The sequence below is a fragment of the Anolis sagrei genome, chromosome 4, assembly GCF_037176765.1.
Source record: "Anolis sagrei isolate rAnoSag1 chromosome 4, rAnoSag1.mat, whole genome shotgun sequence".
Lineage (NCBI taxonomy): Eukaryota > Metazoa > Chordata > Lepidosauria > Squamata > Dactyloidae > Anolis > Anolis sagrei.
Genome location: NC_090024.1, coordinates 150,761,949 through 150,780,726, shown reverse-complemented (window position 1 = coordinate 150,780,726; position 18,778 = coordinate 150,761,949). Strand labels below are relative to the sequence as shown.

Here is an 18,778-nt window from a genome sequence, read left to right as displayed (position 1 = left end):
TATATGACTAATTTTTGTTTTGTGGAAATATGTTTAAATATATGTATTTTATGGAGTGTTTTAAAATGATTCTGTGTTTCTTTAGTAATGCTGTAACCTGCCTCGAACAATGAGAACAGATGGACAAGAACAAAAACTATTATTATTATTATTATTAGAAACTCACATTCCCCCCAAACCCACCCATACTACTACTATCAGTAGGATTTGAATCCCACTTTAGCTCTCTAAAAAAGAGACCCAAAGCAATTCACAATAAAACTGATACAATATAATTTAAAACCTAAAAATATGAACATTAAAATAAAATTTAATATTAACAGTATTAAAAACCCTTAAAATGGATTAAAACTATTCATAGCTAAAACCACAGCACATTCTGACTTGATCTTTAAAATCTCCTTCTTTAAAAGCCTGTCTGAATAAAAAGGTTTTAGCCTGCCACTGGAAAGACAGCAGGGAGAGGGTCATTCTGGCTTCCCTGGGAAGAAGGGATTTCCAGAGTGGGAGGGGCAGCCGTAGAGAGAGGAGGCTGCTCTCTCGTTTCCACCAACCAAACTTGCAATGGAGGGGGAAACAAGAGAAGGGCTTCTCCTGGAGATCTCAGGGCCCAGGCAGGTTTGTACAAGGAGATGTGATCAGCCAAAAAGGGTGGACCTAAGCTGCATAGGACTTTATAGGTCATAACCAGCACTATGAATTATGCCCAGAAACAAACTGGCAACTAGTGGTGGTGCTGCAACAAGGGGGATGTCCGCTCCATGTAACCAGCCCCAGTTAGTCCCAGTTATTATTTTTGGGATACTACAGAGCTATATAAAATATTTCAGGAGTGGTTTGATCAGCTCACCGTGTGGACCATACCTCTCAATGTCCACATGAAAGAACTAAAACAAAACTTCAACATTTAAAGTGAACTAAGAATTGTAGCATTATGTAGGCACAAAAGATGTATAGGTAGGCCAATTACAAAGGGGGAATAAAACCTCCCGTGGTACATGTTCATAATCAATTTATAATTTATCTAAGGAAGTCCAAGTTAACATGGTATTCTAAAGTAAAGCTGAGGATCGATTTGAAGAAATAGCCACAAGGCATGAAAACGTAAAACACAAGCTCCCTTTGGCATTTCCCTTAACAGTATTGATGGCTGGCAGGCTTGACAGGATTTCATAAAATGTACTTCCAAAAATGTATGTACTGCTAAAGGCATAGACAAAAAAACAAGCAAAAAGTTGCTAACTATCCCACACTGCACTCTTTTTATACACAGAACATCCCCTTAGAACTCCCCAGATCTGATTCAACAGACAGAAGCAGTCTCAGGTGAAGAAGGGACAGCCCAAACCATCTGTAACTTTTGGCCCACAGTGAAGGTGATTTCATGCTAAGTTCTACCATTCACAAAGTGGAAAGGGGAGAATGGAAAGCGCATCCCCACAAAGAGGATTGGGCTGAGTTTGTTTCTACTTGAATTTCCCAAGCTACCTTGCTCTTATCTTTTCCAATACCAAAATATTTATTTTGGTATTGGGAAAGAGAAAGACAGTTTTGACAGCAAAGTCAGACAAAGCATCTTTTGCTTTGAGTTTTTTCAGTAAGAATTACACATGGAGTATCAGTTTTCTGCCACAAATTCTAGAACCTCTAATCCCAGCCCCTAGTAGGAAAGAATACTCACCTAGATCAAATTACATAAAAATATGCAAACTACAGATTTTTTTACAGTCCCCAATAGCAAATTCGTATTGTGTGAGTTTTATTTTTTCTACAAGAACTTGGGAATAGATCTTTTCTAATGCTGAGTTGCTTCTTTTAAGGGATGATGCAAAGTACTGAATCTGGAACCTTCAGCACTCAAGGTCTAGTACTGAGCTATAACACATCAATACATTTTGCAACTAACAAATTAGGTTGCCGGGACTGTATGTTTTATCTGTGTTGTGTAAGTGGTGATTAATAAACTGGAGAGTACCAAAGTGTACAGCTTTGATAGACTTTAATTCAATTAAACTGTCACATCAATAAAATCAATAGACAGATGTTAACAGTTTCCTTTTTTGCCTCAACTTGTGAGGTGAGTGAGAGAGAGACATAAAGAGACAGAAAAGCATTCAGACAGATAAACAGACAGGCACAGATTGGACAGAATAATTCATTTGAAGTCCAGAAATGAATATTCAATAAAATTCCTTACATCTTCTGCATTTGGGATTGTTGCAGAAACTGCCACAAATCTCATTGAATGCACTGAGTCAGAACTCTCAGAGACACATGAAAGAAAGGATTGAACAGTCTTCATCCGGCTGACCACAACCTCAAGTGTAGCACCTCGGCTCTCATCTTTCACAACATGAACCTATGGAATTAAATGGAATTCTACATGAAATAATACAACATGCTCTCAACATTTTCACTCTTAAATCAGTTAGCATTGGTTTACCTCATCAATGAGGATCAATCTTACTAGCTGAACTAAGGAGTTATCTCTCCACTTTCTGGTCATGCTATCCCACTTTTCCTAGTGGAAAAAAATACTATCATTAATGGTGCAATCCACCACTGCCATTCCTACAATAGGTTTAACAGAACTTTGTAAAATATTGGTGATATCTATTATAATCATTTATACCAATTGCATTTCTAATAGTTAAGTAAAAATATATCCCCCGTAGGCTCCTTTTCCAAGATAAGACCATTTTTATACAAGAATAATATAAAACAAATCCAAAAATTTCTCAGAGCATGTAATCCATCAAAATGTGTATTTGGATGTTTCTCTGACTTTTTCAAATCAGTTTCTGTATAAATTACATTACACTGGCCAACATTTTGGTGCCTCAAATGTTAGCCCCGTTTCTGGAAAGATTTGATATGTTGATTCCAAAAATTGGCACCAGTTTTTCCCTACCAGCTCTTGTTTTTGAGATACAGAACATAAGCCATATGCCACTTTTCGTCCGGTCACCCATAGAAAATAATGTACCATATCTGAGGCACTATAGCTGATGCGGTCTATCCAATGCAATGAATGTCTGAAATAACTCCAAGAACAGACCTAAAAACCAGGGCACCAAGATTTTTTTTCTTTTTTGGAATCTGTTATCACTGTGCAAGGCATAAGGGAAAAATTGTCATTCGACATTACACACATTCACAGAATTCTAAGATTGACAAGTTATAAATTTGTAAATACATTGCTATATTTTTTTCAAGAGATATTGAAATTGTCCTGTCATTTCCCAGAATTAGAAACTAATGATAAATTTAACTAATGAACAAGCAACAGGAACTGCATGAAATTACATTTTGTACTGTGTAGTCAACTTCTCAAAACAAAAAAGTAGTTGTATTGTGAAACCTACTGGTGTAGTCAAAATAATGTGAGCATGCTGTATTTCAAATAAATCATCCATAGCGGTGTCTCCTGTTAGTTCCTTACAGATGAGTCCAATGGGCCCAAATTTTTCTTTCCAGTCATCAAAACGTTGACTGCAGAGAGCTTTTATTGGAGCCACTAAAAACATTTCAGAATAGCAGGGGGAAATGAGCCATGTTTAAAGAGGTCTCCAAATAAGTAGTTTACTATCACCAGGTTTTTATGTGAAACTCTATTTTGTTTCTTTATATCTTAAGATTGCCATTCCTTCCTGTATTGTCTCACCTGGTCTTAAAACTACACTGCTATATTATTTTAATAGTTCATTGAACTTCTTTGAACTATGAGATCTTGACAGTATCCGCTACATGCTACATCCCTAAGTTTTTGAGCCTGGCAAGTAAATATAACATTCATGATTCATACAAATTTTGTGATAATTACTAAAATAAGTGAAAAATCCCAAGTTGCTGAAAAGGATGATTGAAGGACCACTGGTGCAGTGCAGACCATTTTTTCTCCACCCATAAACATTCCCCAACACATGAAAAAAAAATCTCCTGAAAGAGACCTCAGTCTAGTTTTGGCAAGATTCATTGTCACTGCTTTTCTGCTAATGCCAAATGGGAAATCTTATACCTGAGGTGAATTGGGAAAAGTCTTGGGTCAGATTCAAAACCCTTTCATTTCCTTGGCCTATATGCAGACAAATGACAAAAAATATGCTTATCGAGGAACTAATATACAAATTTGTTGGCTTAGGAGTACAGGACTCTCACGTAAGTAGGAAAACTGCAAATTACATTTTATTAAATAGGAGAACATCTGATTAGAAATCTCTTGGCATGCATCTTCTACACTGTAGAATGAATGCAGTTTGACACCACTTTAACAGCCATGGCTCAGTGCTATGAATTCCTGGAGGATGTAAGTTTGGGAAAGCACCAGCACTCTTTGGCAGAAAAGGCTACAGCTCCCATGATTCCACAGCAATTCGCCATGGCAGGTAAAGTGCTGTCCAACTGCATTCATTCTATAATGAATAAATAATTCCATGGCAGAAGTGTACTATTGAAACATACTGGAGTACACAGAGAGTTTTGTGACCTCTTCACGTGGCCCTTTTGCCCCGTCCTTGCTGCGAATAAAAGCAGCAAAACATGCAAAAATGCCCTGTGTGATCTCTAGAAAGAATGTATTAATAACTCCATGAATACTCAAATCAACAAAGTCAAACCTGCACATGAAGGGTTAACTATACTAACTTTCCATTGGTTTTCATAAGAAAGTACATTAGGCCCATTTCACCATCACTTCATTCTGCATAAAAAGGTAACCCTCAAGGAAACAATCAAAATATTTTCATAATTTTTGCTGTTAACAATTAGTAGGTTTCATTACAGAAGAGCCTAGCTGCAGTATTTCAAGTGATAAGACTAAAAAGATTACTCAAAACTGGATTCTAATGAAACCTCACAAATTCCTCATTACAACAGCAAAACAAACATGAGATCGAAATGCGTGCCTGCTGGTGAAAGCAAACGTAAGATGTGACATTGGGGTTCAAAGCTAAACAAAAAGGGAATTAGCCCTTCAACTATATACTTACTATAAACAATTTTAATATTTAACCAAGGCATTGGCACCCTGATTAATAACCTGGTTATTGCCAGCTCAAACATTACAGTTTTTCCAGAACCTGTGGGTGCACAGATCACAAAATTTCTGTCTGTATAAAGAAGCTAAAAAAGAAAAGCAAATATTAAATATTTCATAACGATCAGTTTTACTAATATGCTTGGAAAGATCTGAATACAACAACTATTATTATTATCATCATCATTTTCATCATCTTCATCAAACCACATGTCACAAAATCCCAGCTGAATCAATGCTGCTTATTGTTCAAAAGAATACATTCTTATGAATTCAAAATAAACTTTTATTTTTAGACAAGGGCAGAAAAGGTAAAACAGAAGTATAACTTTTTCATTGCTATCTGCCACTGAGCAATTATGAAGAATATATGGTACAGCTAGGGCCATTATGTAGCAAAGCTCACAGTTGTGTTGCTAACACAAGTACCATTTCCAAGTCTCAGGGGAGAAGAATGCACTAGAAGATGATGATAGGCATTGACAGTGGACTATCACAGAAAATACACAGTAAGATTTGTTGTTTTGCATTACTTTGAAATCAAACTAAACAACAAGAACTTTGCACATTTATTTTTCATAACGTATAAATGGCACAATAATGTATTTATCATTTTATTTATTTGTAATGTGATTCCTTTCTCCCATCATGGGATTCAAGACTATATGCAACCCTTTAAAAATAAAATACCAGTATAACAATAACCTCTACTTCAAAAGTTTAAAAATACAAGTTAAAAGCAAGGTTGAAAACACATACTAATCATACTAAAATAGAAACGTATTAAAATAGAAACAGAATAATATGTTCCCATATATTAAGAACCAAATGCTTCCTTTAATAAGGTCTTGCTTATCTGCTGGCAAAAAGACAGCAGGGAGGAGGCCAACTAGACCTCATGAGAAAGGGAATTCCACAATTTAGGAGCAGCCACTGAGAAGGCCCTTTCCTTCCTGTGATGGTGGTAAAACTGAGAGAAAGGCTTCTCTCCAAAGATCGGAAAACTCAGTGAGGCTCATATAGGAAGTTAGAGTCTCTTAGATAGATGCAGGTGTGTAGGGCTTTACACAGCCAACACTTCAAATTCTGTCTGGAAACGGAGAGCTTTGAGCTTTCATTTAATCTGCTCGTGTATCCAGCCATGGGATTAGGCCACTAATATAGTGCTCGCTTCTTGACAAGCAACAATGTTTGGTGGGCCTATAGTGGTCAAAGGGATAGACAAAGTACAGTCCATGAGCCATATGTAGCCTTCCTGGATGCCCCAGTTGTTTCAGCACAAGGGTACTGAGATATCCCCTGAAATTACTAAGTAATTTGGGAGGGGTGTGTTGAGATGTAACCCTTCAAAACTGGCAAGAATATATAAGGGCTCTGAACCTCAAAAGATTTTACTACCCAAAAACAGAATGTTGGCATAGCTTATGTAAATCAGCCACTGAAAGATTATTTTATGAAATTCGTAACAAAGAATCAATTATTTATATTCTACCCTAAATGTAAGGGGAACAATGCAATAGCAGAACTATTTCAATTAGTCCATACTTACATCATCAAGAGCTTTGGATTGAATATAATTAAAATAAGGGAACTCCTTGAAAATATTTCTAAATTGAGCAGCTTAAAATCTTATTAAGGTTTAGATAAATTGGTTGAAAACTGAAACAACATTTTGACACTCAAATACTTTTTCTAAAACTCAGTTTAAAATTATATTCAAAGCCTGCTTATATATGTTTGTCTGAGAAATCATTAAATGGACAGTCAGCAATTTTTGCACTAGAAGAAACTTTCTGAAGTAGTAAAAAAGAGTAATATATCTGTCAAGGAATAAAACATGGTTTGTGAAAACTGCGATTAATGCTGAAATATGTGCAAATATACTGAAGCATTTATTCATAATTTGAACAAAAACCCTGACTGCATCCCTTTTGCTGACATATTCAGATATCAGCCCACATGACAGGAGTAATAACCTTTTTACAACCTAGGCGTCAAATTTCAATTTGGAAAAAAGTCATGGAGACCTCACTACATTAATGAGTCTGACTAAGGGCCTATCCCGACAGGCCCCAAAAGTGGGACCTGTCTCGGTTTTTAAAGGAAGCGTCCAAACAACGCAGCCAGTAAAAACGAATTAATTAGATACCCCATTAAATCGGGGCCTTCCTGAAAGGCCCAGGTCTAATAGGGTATTGAGCCTGTGGGAACTCATTCATGGAACTGTGATGAGTCCCCATAGCCATCTCGCTTCTTCAAGCTTCAAAAAGACTGAAGGAATGGGATGACGGCCCCGTCCCCTCTCCTCCCCCAAAACTTATCCCACATGCTTGAAAGGCATGGAGGGCCTCTCAGGAGAGCTGTGGAACTGTGGGAAATTTCTTCTCCCCTCCTCCTCCAGCGTCATTCTGACATGACTTCAGAGAGGAATCCCATGCCTGGCAATCCTGTGGGGTAAGTTTTGGGGGAGGGAATAGGGGGCTGGAGGGTAGCTGGATGCCATTCTGGGAGGAAAATCCCATGGTTTTGGAAGGGGGTGGGGACTACAACATGGGTGAAAATGGGTTAGTCTAACCCATTTTTTGCCAGCATTTTATGTATGTCTGGAAGTCCATGATGCAGTGCCAAACCAAATGTTGACATTTTTGCAATCAATATGAAAAGTGCAGATCAGATTTAAGTCTAGGTGGAATAGCTTTCGGGCATGCAAAGCATAGCTGTATTCTATACATTTTCTCAAGAATATGCCCCAGTGCAACTAACTTCCCACGATGAAAACCACCACTCATTTCAATTCATTGGCTACCTAGCCAGCAAATTGCAATTCAGCTCCATGCAATAGTTCCTGGGCCTGAACAAGAAAGCTCCTGTTCCATAAAAAACCTTCCCAGAACTCATCTACAAGGGTATTTAAACTCAGCCTGATTTGGCTCCTGGCTGTCTTCATGAAGTTCTTCCACTGCTGGCAAGTATCACAGGTTTGTTCCACTTCAGGAAATGTAGAGGAATGCTCTAGAGTGTGTTTGAAACTCCAGAGTATGCTATAGCTTCAAGGCAATATGGACAGCTGGTTTGAGTCTGATTCAGACTGGTTGCAGTCCACGTGGGGCACTGGCAATGCCATACATTTGTTGCCACTCCCATCTAGCCACAGAGTTCCACATGAGTTCCACCATGAGTGCCCCGTGTTACAATCAACAAAGGTACCTCCACAACCAGGAAGAAGTGAACATGGAATTCTGTAACAGGTTGTGAACAATGAGAGCAACAAAGAAGGTAAAGTGAGAGTTCAGGAGTGTGGACATGCTCTCAGCCCAGCTGGACCATGTGGATTCTTCACTGCCCTTCACTGCAGCTGGTTTGGAAAGCTGTGTGTGGCTGCCTCCAGGGCCAGTCTAAAGCATTTCTGCTTCAGCCTGATCCTGGATTTGCCGACTTGTGTTGATGTGGCCCCATTTTGCCAATGAGAGCCCAAATTCATGCCAAACCTTCACAGTCTTCAAAAAGCATCTTCTTTCTGATACTGAATCATACAATAATAGAGTTGAAAGAGACCACATGGGCCATCTAAACCAACTCCCTGCCACACAGGAAAAGCACAAAGTATTCCTGATAGATGGTCATCCAGCCTCTTTTTTAAAGTCTCAAAAAGAAGCTTCCACCACACCCTGATGCAGAGAATTCCACAGCTCTTACAATCAGAAGTTCTTCCTAATGTTTAAGTGGAATCTCTTTCCTGTAATCTGAACCCATTGCTCAGAGTCCTAATCTCCAAGGCAGCAGAAACAAGCCTGCTCCCTCTTCCTTATGACATCCTTTCATCACACTGTTGGCTTATGTTCAACTTGTTGTCTACTGATGACCTTGTCACGCGGCTACTGGAATTGCCCCACATTGTTGGGGGGCATGGGGAACCTGGAGTCCCATGCCCCACATCACCCGTCTCATGTTCCAGCTGATCCCATTGAGGGATGCGTCGATTGCGTGGCTTCCCCCCGGCTTCCTATGGCAACATGGGAAGCTTCCCATACTGCTGCAGTGGTGGCATGCACCGGCACCACCCTACATCACACATGGAGCCTTGCCGGCGTTGTTTGAAGGGAGACGGCGGCTCCGTGGGTTATGTAGGATGGAGCAGGCATATGCCACGGAAAAGTGCCCTTTGTGATGAGATGGTAAGGCTCCAAGATCCTTTTCACTCTTGTCTAGCCAGGTGTTACCCATCTGGTATCTGTGCATTTGTTTCTTCTGTCTTAGTAAAGCATCCTACATTTCTCCTTGCTGAAATTTATTTTGCTAGTTTTGGCCCAACTCTCTAATCTGTTCAGGTTATTTTGAATTCTGATCCTGTCTTCTAGAGTATTAGCTATCTCTCCCAATTTGGTGTAGACTGCAAACTTGATAAGAACACCCTCAGTCTAAACCTTCATCCAAGTCATTGATAAAGATGTTGAGTAGTACTGGACCAGGAGAGAACCCTGCGGCATCCCACTGGTCATGTATTTCCAGGATGCTTTGAGTTTGGTCACTAAATCAATTACAAATCCATCTAACAGTAGGATTATTTAGCCCACATTTTACTAGTTTGTTTGCAAAAAGATCACGGAGAACCTTGTCAAGAGCCTTACTGAAATCAAGATATGTTACATCCACAGCATAAACACAGAGGAAGCTTGCAGACTATATAGGTATTACTATAATAAAGCCATAGGCCATAGATATGTTCATTTTTCATCTTCTGGATCATAATCTCAATTATAAATGAGTTTCCTCAATGAGTTTTCCTATTATGGCCTCTGTGATCACCCGTTCTGTTTGTAGATTTTGAAAACATCCTAAATAGAATTATTATTTGTATCATAGGAAATCATGAAACTATACTTCTATATTCACAGAACGTTAAAGGATACGGATTTCAGTCACAGGCCTCAAAGCTTTAAATTCCTTTTCAGGTACTCCTAGTTAATAAAACTGTATTAGTTTTAAGCATCATACATTAAGAATATACATTAAAAACACAAATAAAGAACCAAAATGGGCTAAATCCAAAGCTAAACTTGGCTGAGCATTGAGATCATCTTCCAATCCTTCCCTGTCTTCCTGCAGCTTTCTGTGGTACTGAAAACTTACACCTGAAGGTTTTCCAGCCAAGATATAGCCATTCAAAATGTTTAGCTGTCAGAGCGACAGTGAGAAACCAAGTCAAAGGTATTATACATGCACCTGTTCCTAATTTAAATGCTCTCCTGCCTCTCCCAAAGGGGCTCAGCACTTGCATACTTCCATTTCAAATTGCCTACCTGGTTTTAGCATCATGTTTTTGGCAGGAAAAGGAATATTAACTTCAATAAATAAACAAATGAGTGGCCCTGTGCAATACCAAGATAGAATGAAAGAGGAAGCATTGCATGCAAACGTCTGGATTAATTTCTTTCTGCAACATAGATATATTAAATGTGATGATGGAGGAGAGCAAGCAAAGGAGGAAAGGACATGTGATAAGACAATGCAAATCTTTCTTTTCATCAGTTTCACTGGCTTGACCTGAAAATATACAGCACTAAGCTCCCTGAGACATTCATTTAATTCCACCCAGTTATAATTACTTTGGTCTTCTCTGGCTTAGCTGTACCCTTTTGTGATTCACATCTCTTTTTTCTAATTTCCTTCTGACCTTCTGCATGAATACTACTATGCTCCTTACCTTATATTACTTGAACAGATTTAACTGTTGCGTATTTCTTGACTCCATCTACAGTTCTGTTCATGAATATACATTACTCATAGTTATTGCATGAAGCCTGTGTTGTAAATATCTTTTGTTGGGAAAAATTACAAGAAAAGGTGTAATTTACCTTCCACACTAGAAGTCTTTGAAACACAGGGAAATGAGTATGCATTTTCAATTCCCTTTCCATTTGCAGAAGCAGATATAATATCATTTACACTAAGCAGATTAAAATCTGAATATTGCGACATCTGCATATTATTTTTCCACAGATCTATGTTCATCTCTTCATGGGTAGTAATATTACAATATGTGTCCATTCCTTTATTGGTATTTGTTTTCTCTGTGTTGCTTGGATTTCCATAGGTATAATTGGTTGCTTTAAATAAGCTGCAAGAAATGCAGATGGATGTTTATTATACAAAGTGATATTATTATAGGATAATGTAATACACAACACTTACATAATTATATACTATGGATCAGTGCTCCTCAAAGTGATAGTCCTGGACTGCTGGTCCCCAATGCAATTGATTACTGGTCCCTGCCAAGTTTCCAGGAAAGAAAGAAACAATTGTAGCCAATGGGCACAAATATGGCGCTGTTCCTTGACACAGTCAAAAAAAGTAATTGCTGTTCCTTCATGTCATTTAACTTCCCTAAGATAATCAATTTATCATACGAATGCATAATCTTTCCTCAGCCAAAATAAATTTATTAACCAAAAAAATTCCTTCACTTATACACCTGTAATTCCTGTACCAAAAAGGGAGATTAATCCAATGCTTGGTGGATCATCACACAGATGAGTTGGACACATTCAGGATAGAAGTGAACATGTTATGCAGACTTGGGCCTAGAACTACAAGACTCCCAAGCTCATTTGGTTTCAGACCCAATCTAATTCCTAGAAAAACAGTAAGCATGCAATTATGCATTACATTTTAAAGGTACTGTATATACTTGAGTATAAGCCTGGTTTTTCAGCCCTTTATTTAGACTGGAAAAAGTCCCCCTCGGCTTATACTTGAGAGAGGGTCCTGGCGGAAAGACATGGAGCTGAAAGAAGCCCTTCCCACCAGGACCCTCACCTCTCTGCACAGCAACCCAGCTAGGTCACTGTGCCAAAAGAGGAGGAGAGGCTGCACGCCTTCCTGTCTTCCTCTCTCGTGCACCTTCCTCTCCTCTTGCTGTGCCCCCTTCCCATCCCAATCTGTCCTACTTTTCCAGCTACCCCTTTTCTACCTCATTTTTGTACTTTTTCAACCACCCCTTACCATTCCAACCTTTAATAATAATAATAATAATAATAATAATAATAATACTTTATTTATACCCCGCTCCATCTCCCCCAGGGGGACTTGGTGCGGCTTACATGAGGCCATGCCCATCAATACAATACAAGCTATAACACAAACACCATAAAACAAGCAAAATACATAAAATGCAAAATTGAAATAATATACAACACAACAGTATAAAATTTAGCATTAAAAACACAGGAAATTTCACTTTTCACGTTTCTAGTCCTTTTCCACCCCCAAGCTAGTCTTTCCCACTTTTTTCTTATTCATATACACACAGCATTTCCCCCAAAATCTAAAGTTAAAATAAACTGTGATGATTATTGGAAGGATACAGAAGCACATTTACATTGCAGAAGGTTAGAATAATGATTTAATCAGAGTTGGACAGTCTTATCTTAAATTCTAGTTTTATGTAAATATCCAAAAACATTTAACCTACTGAAATTTACCAGTACCTGCTGCATTTCCCACCCTCGGCTTATGCTCGAGTCAATAAGTTTTCCCAGGTTTTTTGTGTGTGGTCAAATTAGGTGCCTTGGCTTATTTTTGGGTCAACTTATACTTGAGTATATACGGTAATATCCAAAGTAAGACATTTGTGGCATATTAGATTTTGGGTAGTTACTTTCAAAATAATTATCTGCTATTATAGTTCAGCACTCCAAAGTAGTTAGCGCTATACTTGCAATTTTGAATAGGAACTTTGCTTTTCTAGTCTTCAAAAGTACTGGAATAATTACTTTTAGTTTTTTTCCTCAAACATCAGAAAAATATAAACCTTTGATATACACCATAGTACAAAACACATACCCCTCCCCCCCGTTCACTTCATCATAACCTCAGCACCCATGAAAACACAAAGCACAGAACATGAGCTTGCACTTTAGCCATGTGATATTCCTTCTGAACAATTTATTGAGGCAACACACTTGTAACTATAGAAGTAACTTCCAATGTTATTGTCATGACACCTAAGTTACATTGATTTTACGTAAATTTAGGATGTAATTTTGTGATCATAAAATGGAACTTCAAGTCACTATTTGTAATTACCAATAGGTATTTTGAACTGGTAATTTCCAAGATAGGCAGCATGGGGAAGATGGCAACTTTCCACTAGGAGAAATTTACTCAGAAACTCTTTCATCCTGTTTCAACATAACATGCAAAGCAATTAATACTATGGAACCTACCACATAGTTTCCATATTCTGAAGTTATTTGAGCAGGTAAATTATAAGAACATTTGAAAAGTTTAAAAAAGTTAACAATACTTTCTCTCTGTAAGAGAGAAATCTGCTCACTTGTAATTTATTTCCACCAGATAATACAATTAGATTTCAAAAGAGCATACATACAATTTGCAGATGGGTTGAGTATCAGAATTCAAGATATCCAGGTATATCCTACATAGTTTAAAGTTACCTGGACTTATAGGGTAAATTCCTAAAATACATACTGTCTACCACAGTAAATTGGATAAGATTGCAATCCATATCTATAAAAATAATATGAATGTTGAGATTGATTTCTAAAGCTGTTGTACTGCTCATAAGAATCTTATGACAACATAACCAGCTAAACTAATCTATCTGGAAGATGCCACAAGACTATGTCTTTGTGTGGGATTTTAGCATGTATGTGATAGTAAGTCACCTCTTAACTAAAGTAATAAACTAAATCCTGTGTTTAAATCCTTGTTTAAAAAGGGTTGTGCCTAGAGCAAATCTAATTACTATATTAAAATACTGCCAAAAGGAAGTATCTCAGTTTTCTTATATTCAAAAGAATATTAACGCAACTGCCTGGAGCCCTATTAAGCACTTTCATTTCAAAGATCAAAAACTCAGTCTTTGACAAATGTATCTAAAATAATATAGTTCTGATATTTGATGAATTTTTATAATTGGCTAAAAAACCCTACCTTTTCCTGAATTTTGAGCAGACACTTTCATCACTGACTTCTTCTGGAAAATTAATTAATACTTTATTTTCTGATGGTTTCCAACAAGACAGTTGACAAGCTGTGTTTCATATTAATCAAGGTCATGAAAGAACAATGGAGCAAAAATAAATGAAGTACATTGATCTCTCCTACTTTAATGCTCATAGACATTGCTTGTTCAAATTTATTGGGAATTATAGAATTAATTCATAACTTGTTAGAATTCTTAGGGCACATATATTTACACTATTAGGATTCTATAATTTTAACAGGTACCATATCAATTATCTTTGAGAACTATACATGCAAAACGATGAAGCATGCAATTCTGACCAATGAACTGGCAATTCAAAGTTCTATAACAAAAAAATAGAAGTTAATCTTATTGTTCTTTTGCAGTTTGCCATTAATACTATCCACAAAATATCTCATTTGTTTTTGTTTTTTAATGCACTGGTAGAAGAGCAATTATATTGCTCTGATACAAATTTCAGCAAAACATCCAGAAAACTGCTTGAATCACAAATGTACCGTAATAAATATTACTTTTCGTCTATGTCATATGTGGGAATCATGCAGTTCTCCAGATGTTGTTGGCATGCAACTCCCAATAACCCCAGCTATCAAAGCCAGAGATGAGGTAAGCTGGGGTTGTCTGTATAAACCCACCCTGGTTTATACAGACAATTTTATTCCTACATTTTATAATCTATTCCGCACTACTTTTTAAAACAGAATGAAAATCGATTTGTCAAATGTTTCAAATGTTAAGGAACCCCATATTAGCATTTCACATGAAAGCTGAACTACCTTTTCAAAAAAGTAAATAAACTTTACCTTACTTTGAAACAAAATGTTTCAAATTATAACTCACTACATAGGAAAGAAATCAACCTTTGGTCACAACGAGTCCCAACCTGTACATAGTATGCTCTGAAGATCTCAAAGAATAGATCATTTAAATTATTCCCACTGGCTGGAATGTGCACTAAATTTGTTACATGCCCAATATATCTTTATTCATTTTCCCCTTTTGCTATCTAAATAGGCTGACACTGTTGCATTCATTTATCCTTTTTTACTTATTACTGTATCCTTAGCCCAGTCTTAGCCCACAAAATATGAAAATCAGAGAGTTTGGTGCCTGACTCAGAAATTTAATGTCTGAAATAAATAAAAACAACACACACACACTGTCCTCCTAATCATATTCCCCAGAAATTTCCATTGACATTCAATTTGAGTAACACGTGGAAGTGTGGAAGCAAAAAAACAAAACACACACACACATGGAGATGTAGATAAAACAGTCTGAATTGCATTGCAGCAAGGCTGTTTATGCAGTCCAAATAAGATGTGTGTGGTGTGTGCTGGGTTTTCATATATCGGGATCTGGCAATATATATCAATCATTCAAGCTCTATTTATACCCCGCTGCATCTCCCCATGGGGACTCATGGTGGCTTTATATATGATATAATATACATAATCAAGATTGGGACTTCTTCCCTTATAATATTCTCTGCCCAACCTCAAGATCAGAATTACTAAGTATTGGGTTAAAATTGTCTCTCTACCATGGTCCCAATTAAAATCAATTCACTCTTATTACATTTTTCATGTGGGGAGAAAACTTGCAAGTGCTGTCAATAGCACCTACTCTTCTGGGATGAACAGCAATTTAGAGTGTTGGGAGAGGGAATTTTTTAAACCTGTCTTACAGCCTAGTTATTGGGTATAGTGGTTTGATCACTGGACTATGGACCTCTTCACATGGCCCTTTTGGATTGTGCCATTGCCCACATACCCTCATTCCTCCCCTCATCACCCAGAGGGACGAAAGAGGGTCCTTTGGGACACTTTTTTTCCCCTCATCAGATGGCAGAAAGGGTGACAACGTGTGTTGCCTCGCCGCCCTTTCTGCCATCACACAGAGATTTGGGAAGTGAGGGTAGTTACCTGATCTACCCAAACAACACTTTCCTCCCTGTGGTGAAGGACAAAGTACCTTCAGGTGCTTCATGTCCACTTTTTGAGGAAAGTCGATGGGACCTGCCGTGCATAGTTCGATGACACACAGCAAGCCCCATTAAAGCTGTGAAATAAAGTGGCAAAATGGGGTATTTTTGCCCTGTGTGAAGAGGTCCTATGACTCTGGAGACCGAGATTCAGGGCCCATACAGGCAGTCCCAAAACATGGGCTTCCAAAGGACCCCTCCAGAAAAACACATTAATTCGGAATAAACCAAAGTTTCCATGGATTGTTCTGAATTAATTAAATACCTCATTATATCCAGGCCTTCCTGAAGATCTAATGGGGTATTGGGCCTTTGAGAACTGACTTCTGTGGTCATGACACTGGGAGTCAGATCCCATAGCCCAGTGGTTCTCAACCTGGGGTCCCCAGATGTTTTTGGCCTACAACTTCCAGAAATCCCAGCCAGTTTACCAGCTGTTAGGATTTCTGGGAGTTGAAGGCCAAAACCATCTGGGGACCCTAGGTTGAGAACCATTGCCATAGCCATCTGACACCTTTTAGGCTCCTGGAGTCCAATGGTGCTAGAGAGCACCCTACCTCCAGCCCCCAATTTCTCCTTGAAACTTACAAAAAAGGTCCCTGGCCATCATAAATCCTCTCCTCATGTCCTCCTGGTGCTAGAAAATGACACACTAGGAGATGGGGGGTGCGGAGGGATTTTCCCCTGTACCCCTCCCATCTCTCAGGTGTCATTTCCTCATGCCAGGAGGTCGCAAGGAGAGCATTTATGGTGGCCAGGGGGCTTTTTGTGAGTTTTAGGGGGAAGTGGGGGTGCTTCGGGGTGGCTTTATACCATCCTGATTTCAAGAAAGCCAGGGTTTGGGTGGAGACTAAAACCCCCACCAAAGCAGGTTATTTTGGCACTGGTTTTACTCATGTATGGAAGGGCCCTCAAATTCCCACTGAGCCACAGAAACCACTGGGTCACCTTGGACAAGTCATACTATCTCACCCTCAGATGGAGGCATTGACAAACCCCTTCTGAATGAATCTTGCCAAGGAAATCCTATGATAGATTTGCCTCAGGGCCATCATATATCAGAAAAAGGATAGGCAAACAACAACAACTTGCAATTGGCAATTTATCATAACTCTGCTTCTGCTCATAGGGAGAAGATATGGAATTATGTCATATTATTTTGTTTGGTTCAGATTCAACTCACTCTGTACATTGAGGGGAAGCAAGCTTCCTTATTTCAAGTAAATAACCTGGCATTCATTTTACTCTTATATGGTTTTCTATATTAGAAATATCTTCAAAACATGTTACCTTTTTGGTTATTTTTCCCCAGTTCCATTTGAAGCTCTTGAGTGGGTGGGATTTCATAAGCAGATGGAACAGGTGCAAGATACCAGTTAGTTGGCTGTTCATTTTCTAGAGATCTGATTCCAGCATATTAATATGAAACAAGAAGCATTAAGCATTTCCAACCAAATTAATGACAAACCACAAGAGAACATATTGACTCATGTGTCATTCTAAATTATCCATTTTAATGTTAACTCGGGAAATGTGCTATATTAAAATGTGAAGTTTGAAAGAGGTGTTATATTCAAATGGAAGGTTTCTATTAACTATTCTAGTTAAATGTAAATTTGGCAGACAAGTGGGCCACCGCGCACAATTGTAGATCTTCATATTTGGAGGTGTTCTGCTCTGTGATCTTCTGCAATTGAAACTGAAGGAACTGTTTTTATTTACTCTATTTGTATTCTGCATTTCTCTAACCCGAAGGGGACTCAAGATAGCTTTACATAGGGCAACTATTTGATACTTTTGGACAACAACTAATTAAGACACATTTAAGTTAAAATTTAAAAATTAAAATTAAATGCACATTAAAACTTTGCTTTGCTATGTTTTGATATGGATCCTCCATTAAGAAGACTAATGAACGAACTGTACAGCCAATGTGTAATACAATGCATTTTATTTATTATGCAATATATACTGTATATGCAGCAACACTGGGACCTCACCTCCTATCTGCGATGGTGGTGGGGAACTAATGGTATCACATATACAGGGTTAGTCAAAATGCATAGGCCAATAAGCCATTCAACTGAATGGCTTATTGGCCTATGCATTTTGACTAACCCTGTATTTTGATCGGGGCCCCCATGTCAGAAAGCATGGGAAAATTAGATCCCCCCCACTCCGCCCCAAGGCCAGAAGTTACCAGCTAATGAGAAAAAGCAAAGTGTCTAATCTTGCAACTGGACTCAAACAAACATGGTGTTCAGCTGCTGATATGGGTCAGATACAAAAGGATGCACACATATAATATGAAAATGGGATGCGAGAAACATGAATCAGGGGAAACTAGAGGAAATAAAACAAGAAGTGGGTCACATTTGCAATACTTGAAATAAGTTAGCTTAACTGAATAGGAATGGGCCATTTTGAGTCATATAATTCCACAGTGAAATGTAAATTTAAGATGAAACGAGATGACAAGGGGTAACAAAAGCAGTCAGGGATATAACACAACATCTGGCCAACGGTATCATTATTATGACTGGGTGAAGATTAATTTCAAGTGTTTTACTGAAAATATGACAAAACCAAACCAAAAAACAACAATACGTAAGATTCACCGGGTCACAAACCAACTTACATTTGCTTTCCACTTGGTCCTTCGAAAAACAAATTGTCCAGGTAAAAAGCAGAGTCGGTCATTGTATCAAACTGAGATATGCTGTAGGAGACAAAGACATCAACTATT

The 18,778-nt window shown here is 38.1% G+C and overlaps 1 protein-coding gene across 1 annotated transcript in view; it reads right to left on the bottom strand.

Annotated features, from left to right (window-relative positions):
* The window catches only part of HFM1 (helicase for meiosis 1), a 61,528-nt gene extending 42,796 nt beyond the window's left edge, over nt 1-18,732 (bottom strand). The window contains exons 1-10 of the mRNA XM_067467053.1: nt 18,671-18,732; nt 17,323-17,435; nt 13,994-14,093; nt 10,891-11,153; nt 9,946-9,993; nt 6,585-6,655; nt 4,989-5,121; nt 3,366-3,517; nt 2,444-2,521; nt 2,198-2,359 (exon numbers count right to left, since the gene is read on the bottom strand). Of these exons, the coding sequence (XP_067323154.1) occupies nt 2,198-2,359; nt 2,444-2,521; nt 3,366-3,517; nt 4,989-5,121; nt 6,585-6,655; nt 9,946-9,993; nt 10,891-11,153; nt 13,994-14,093; nt 17,323-17,435; nt 18,671-18,732 (1,182 nt within the window). The remainder of the gene's footprint in view (nt 1-2,197; nt 2,360-2,443; nt 2,522-3,365; nt 3,518-4,988; nt 5,122-6,584; nt 6,656-9,945; nt 9,994-10,890; nt 11,154-13,993; nt 14,094-17,322; nt 17,436-18,670) is intronic.
* Nucleotides 18,733-18,778: the final 46 nt, after the last annotated feature.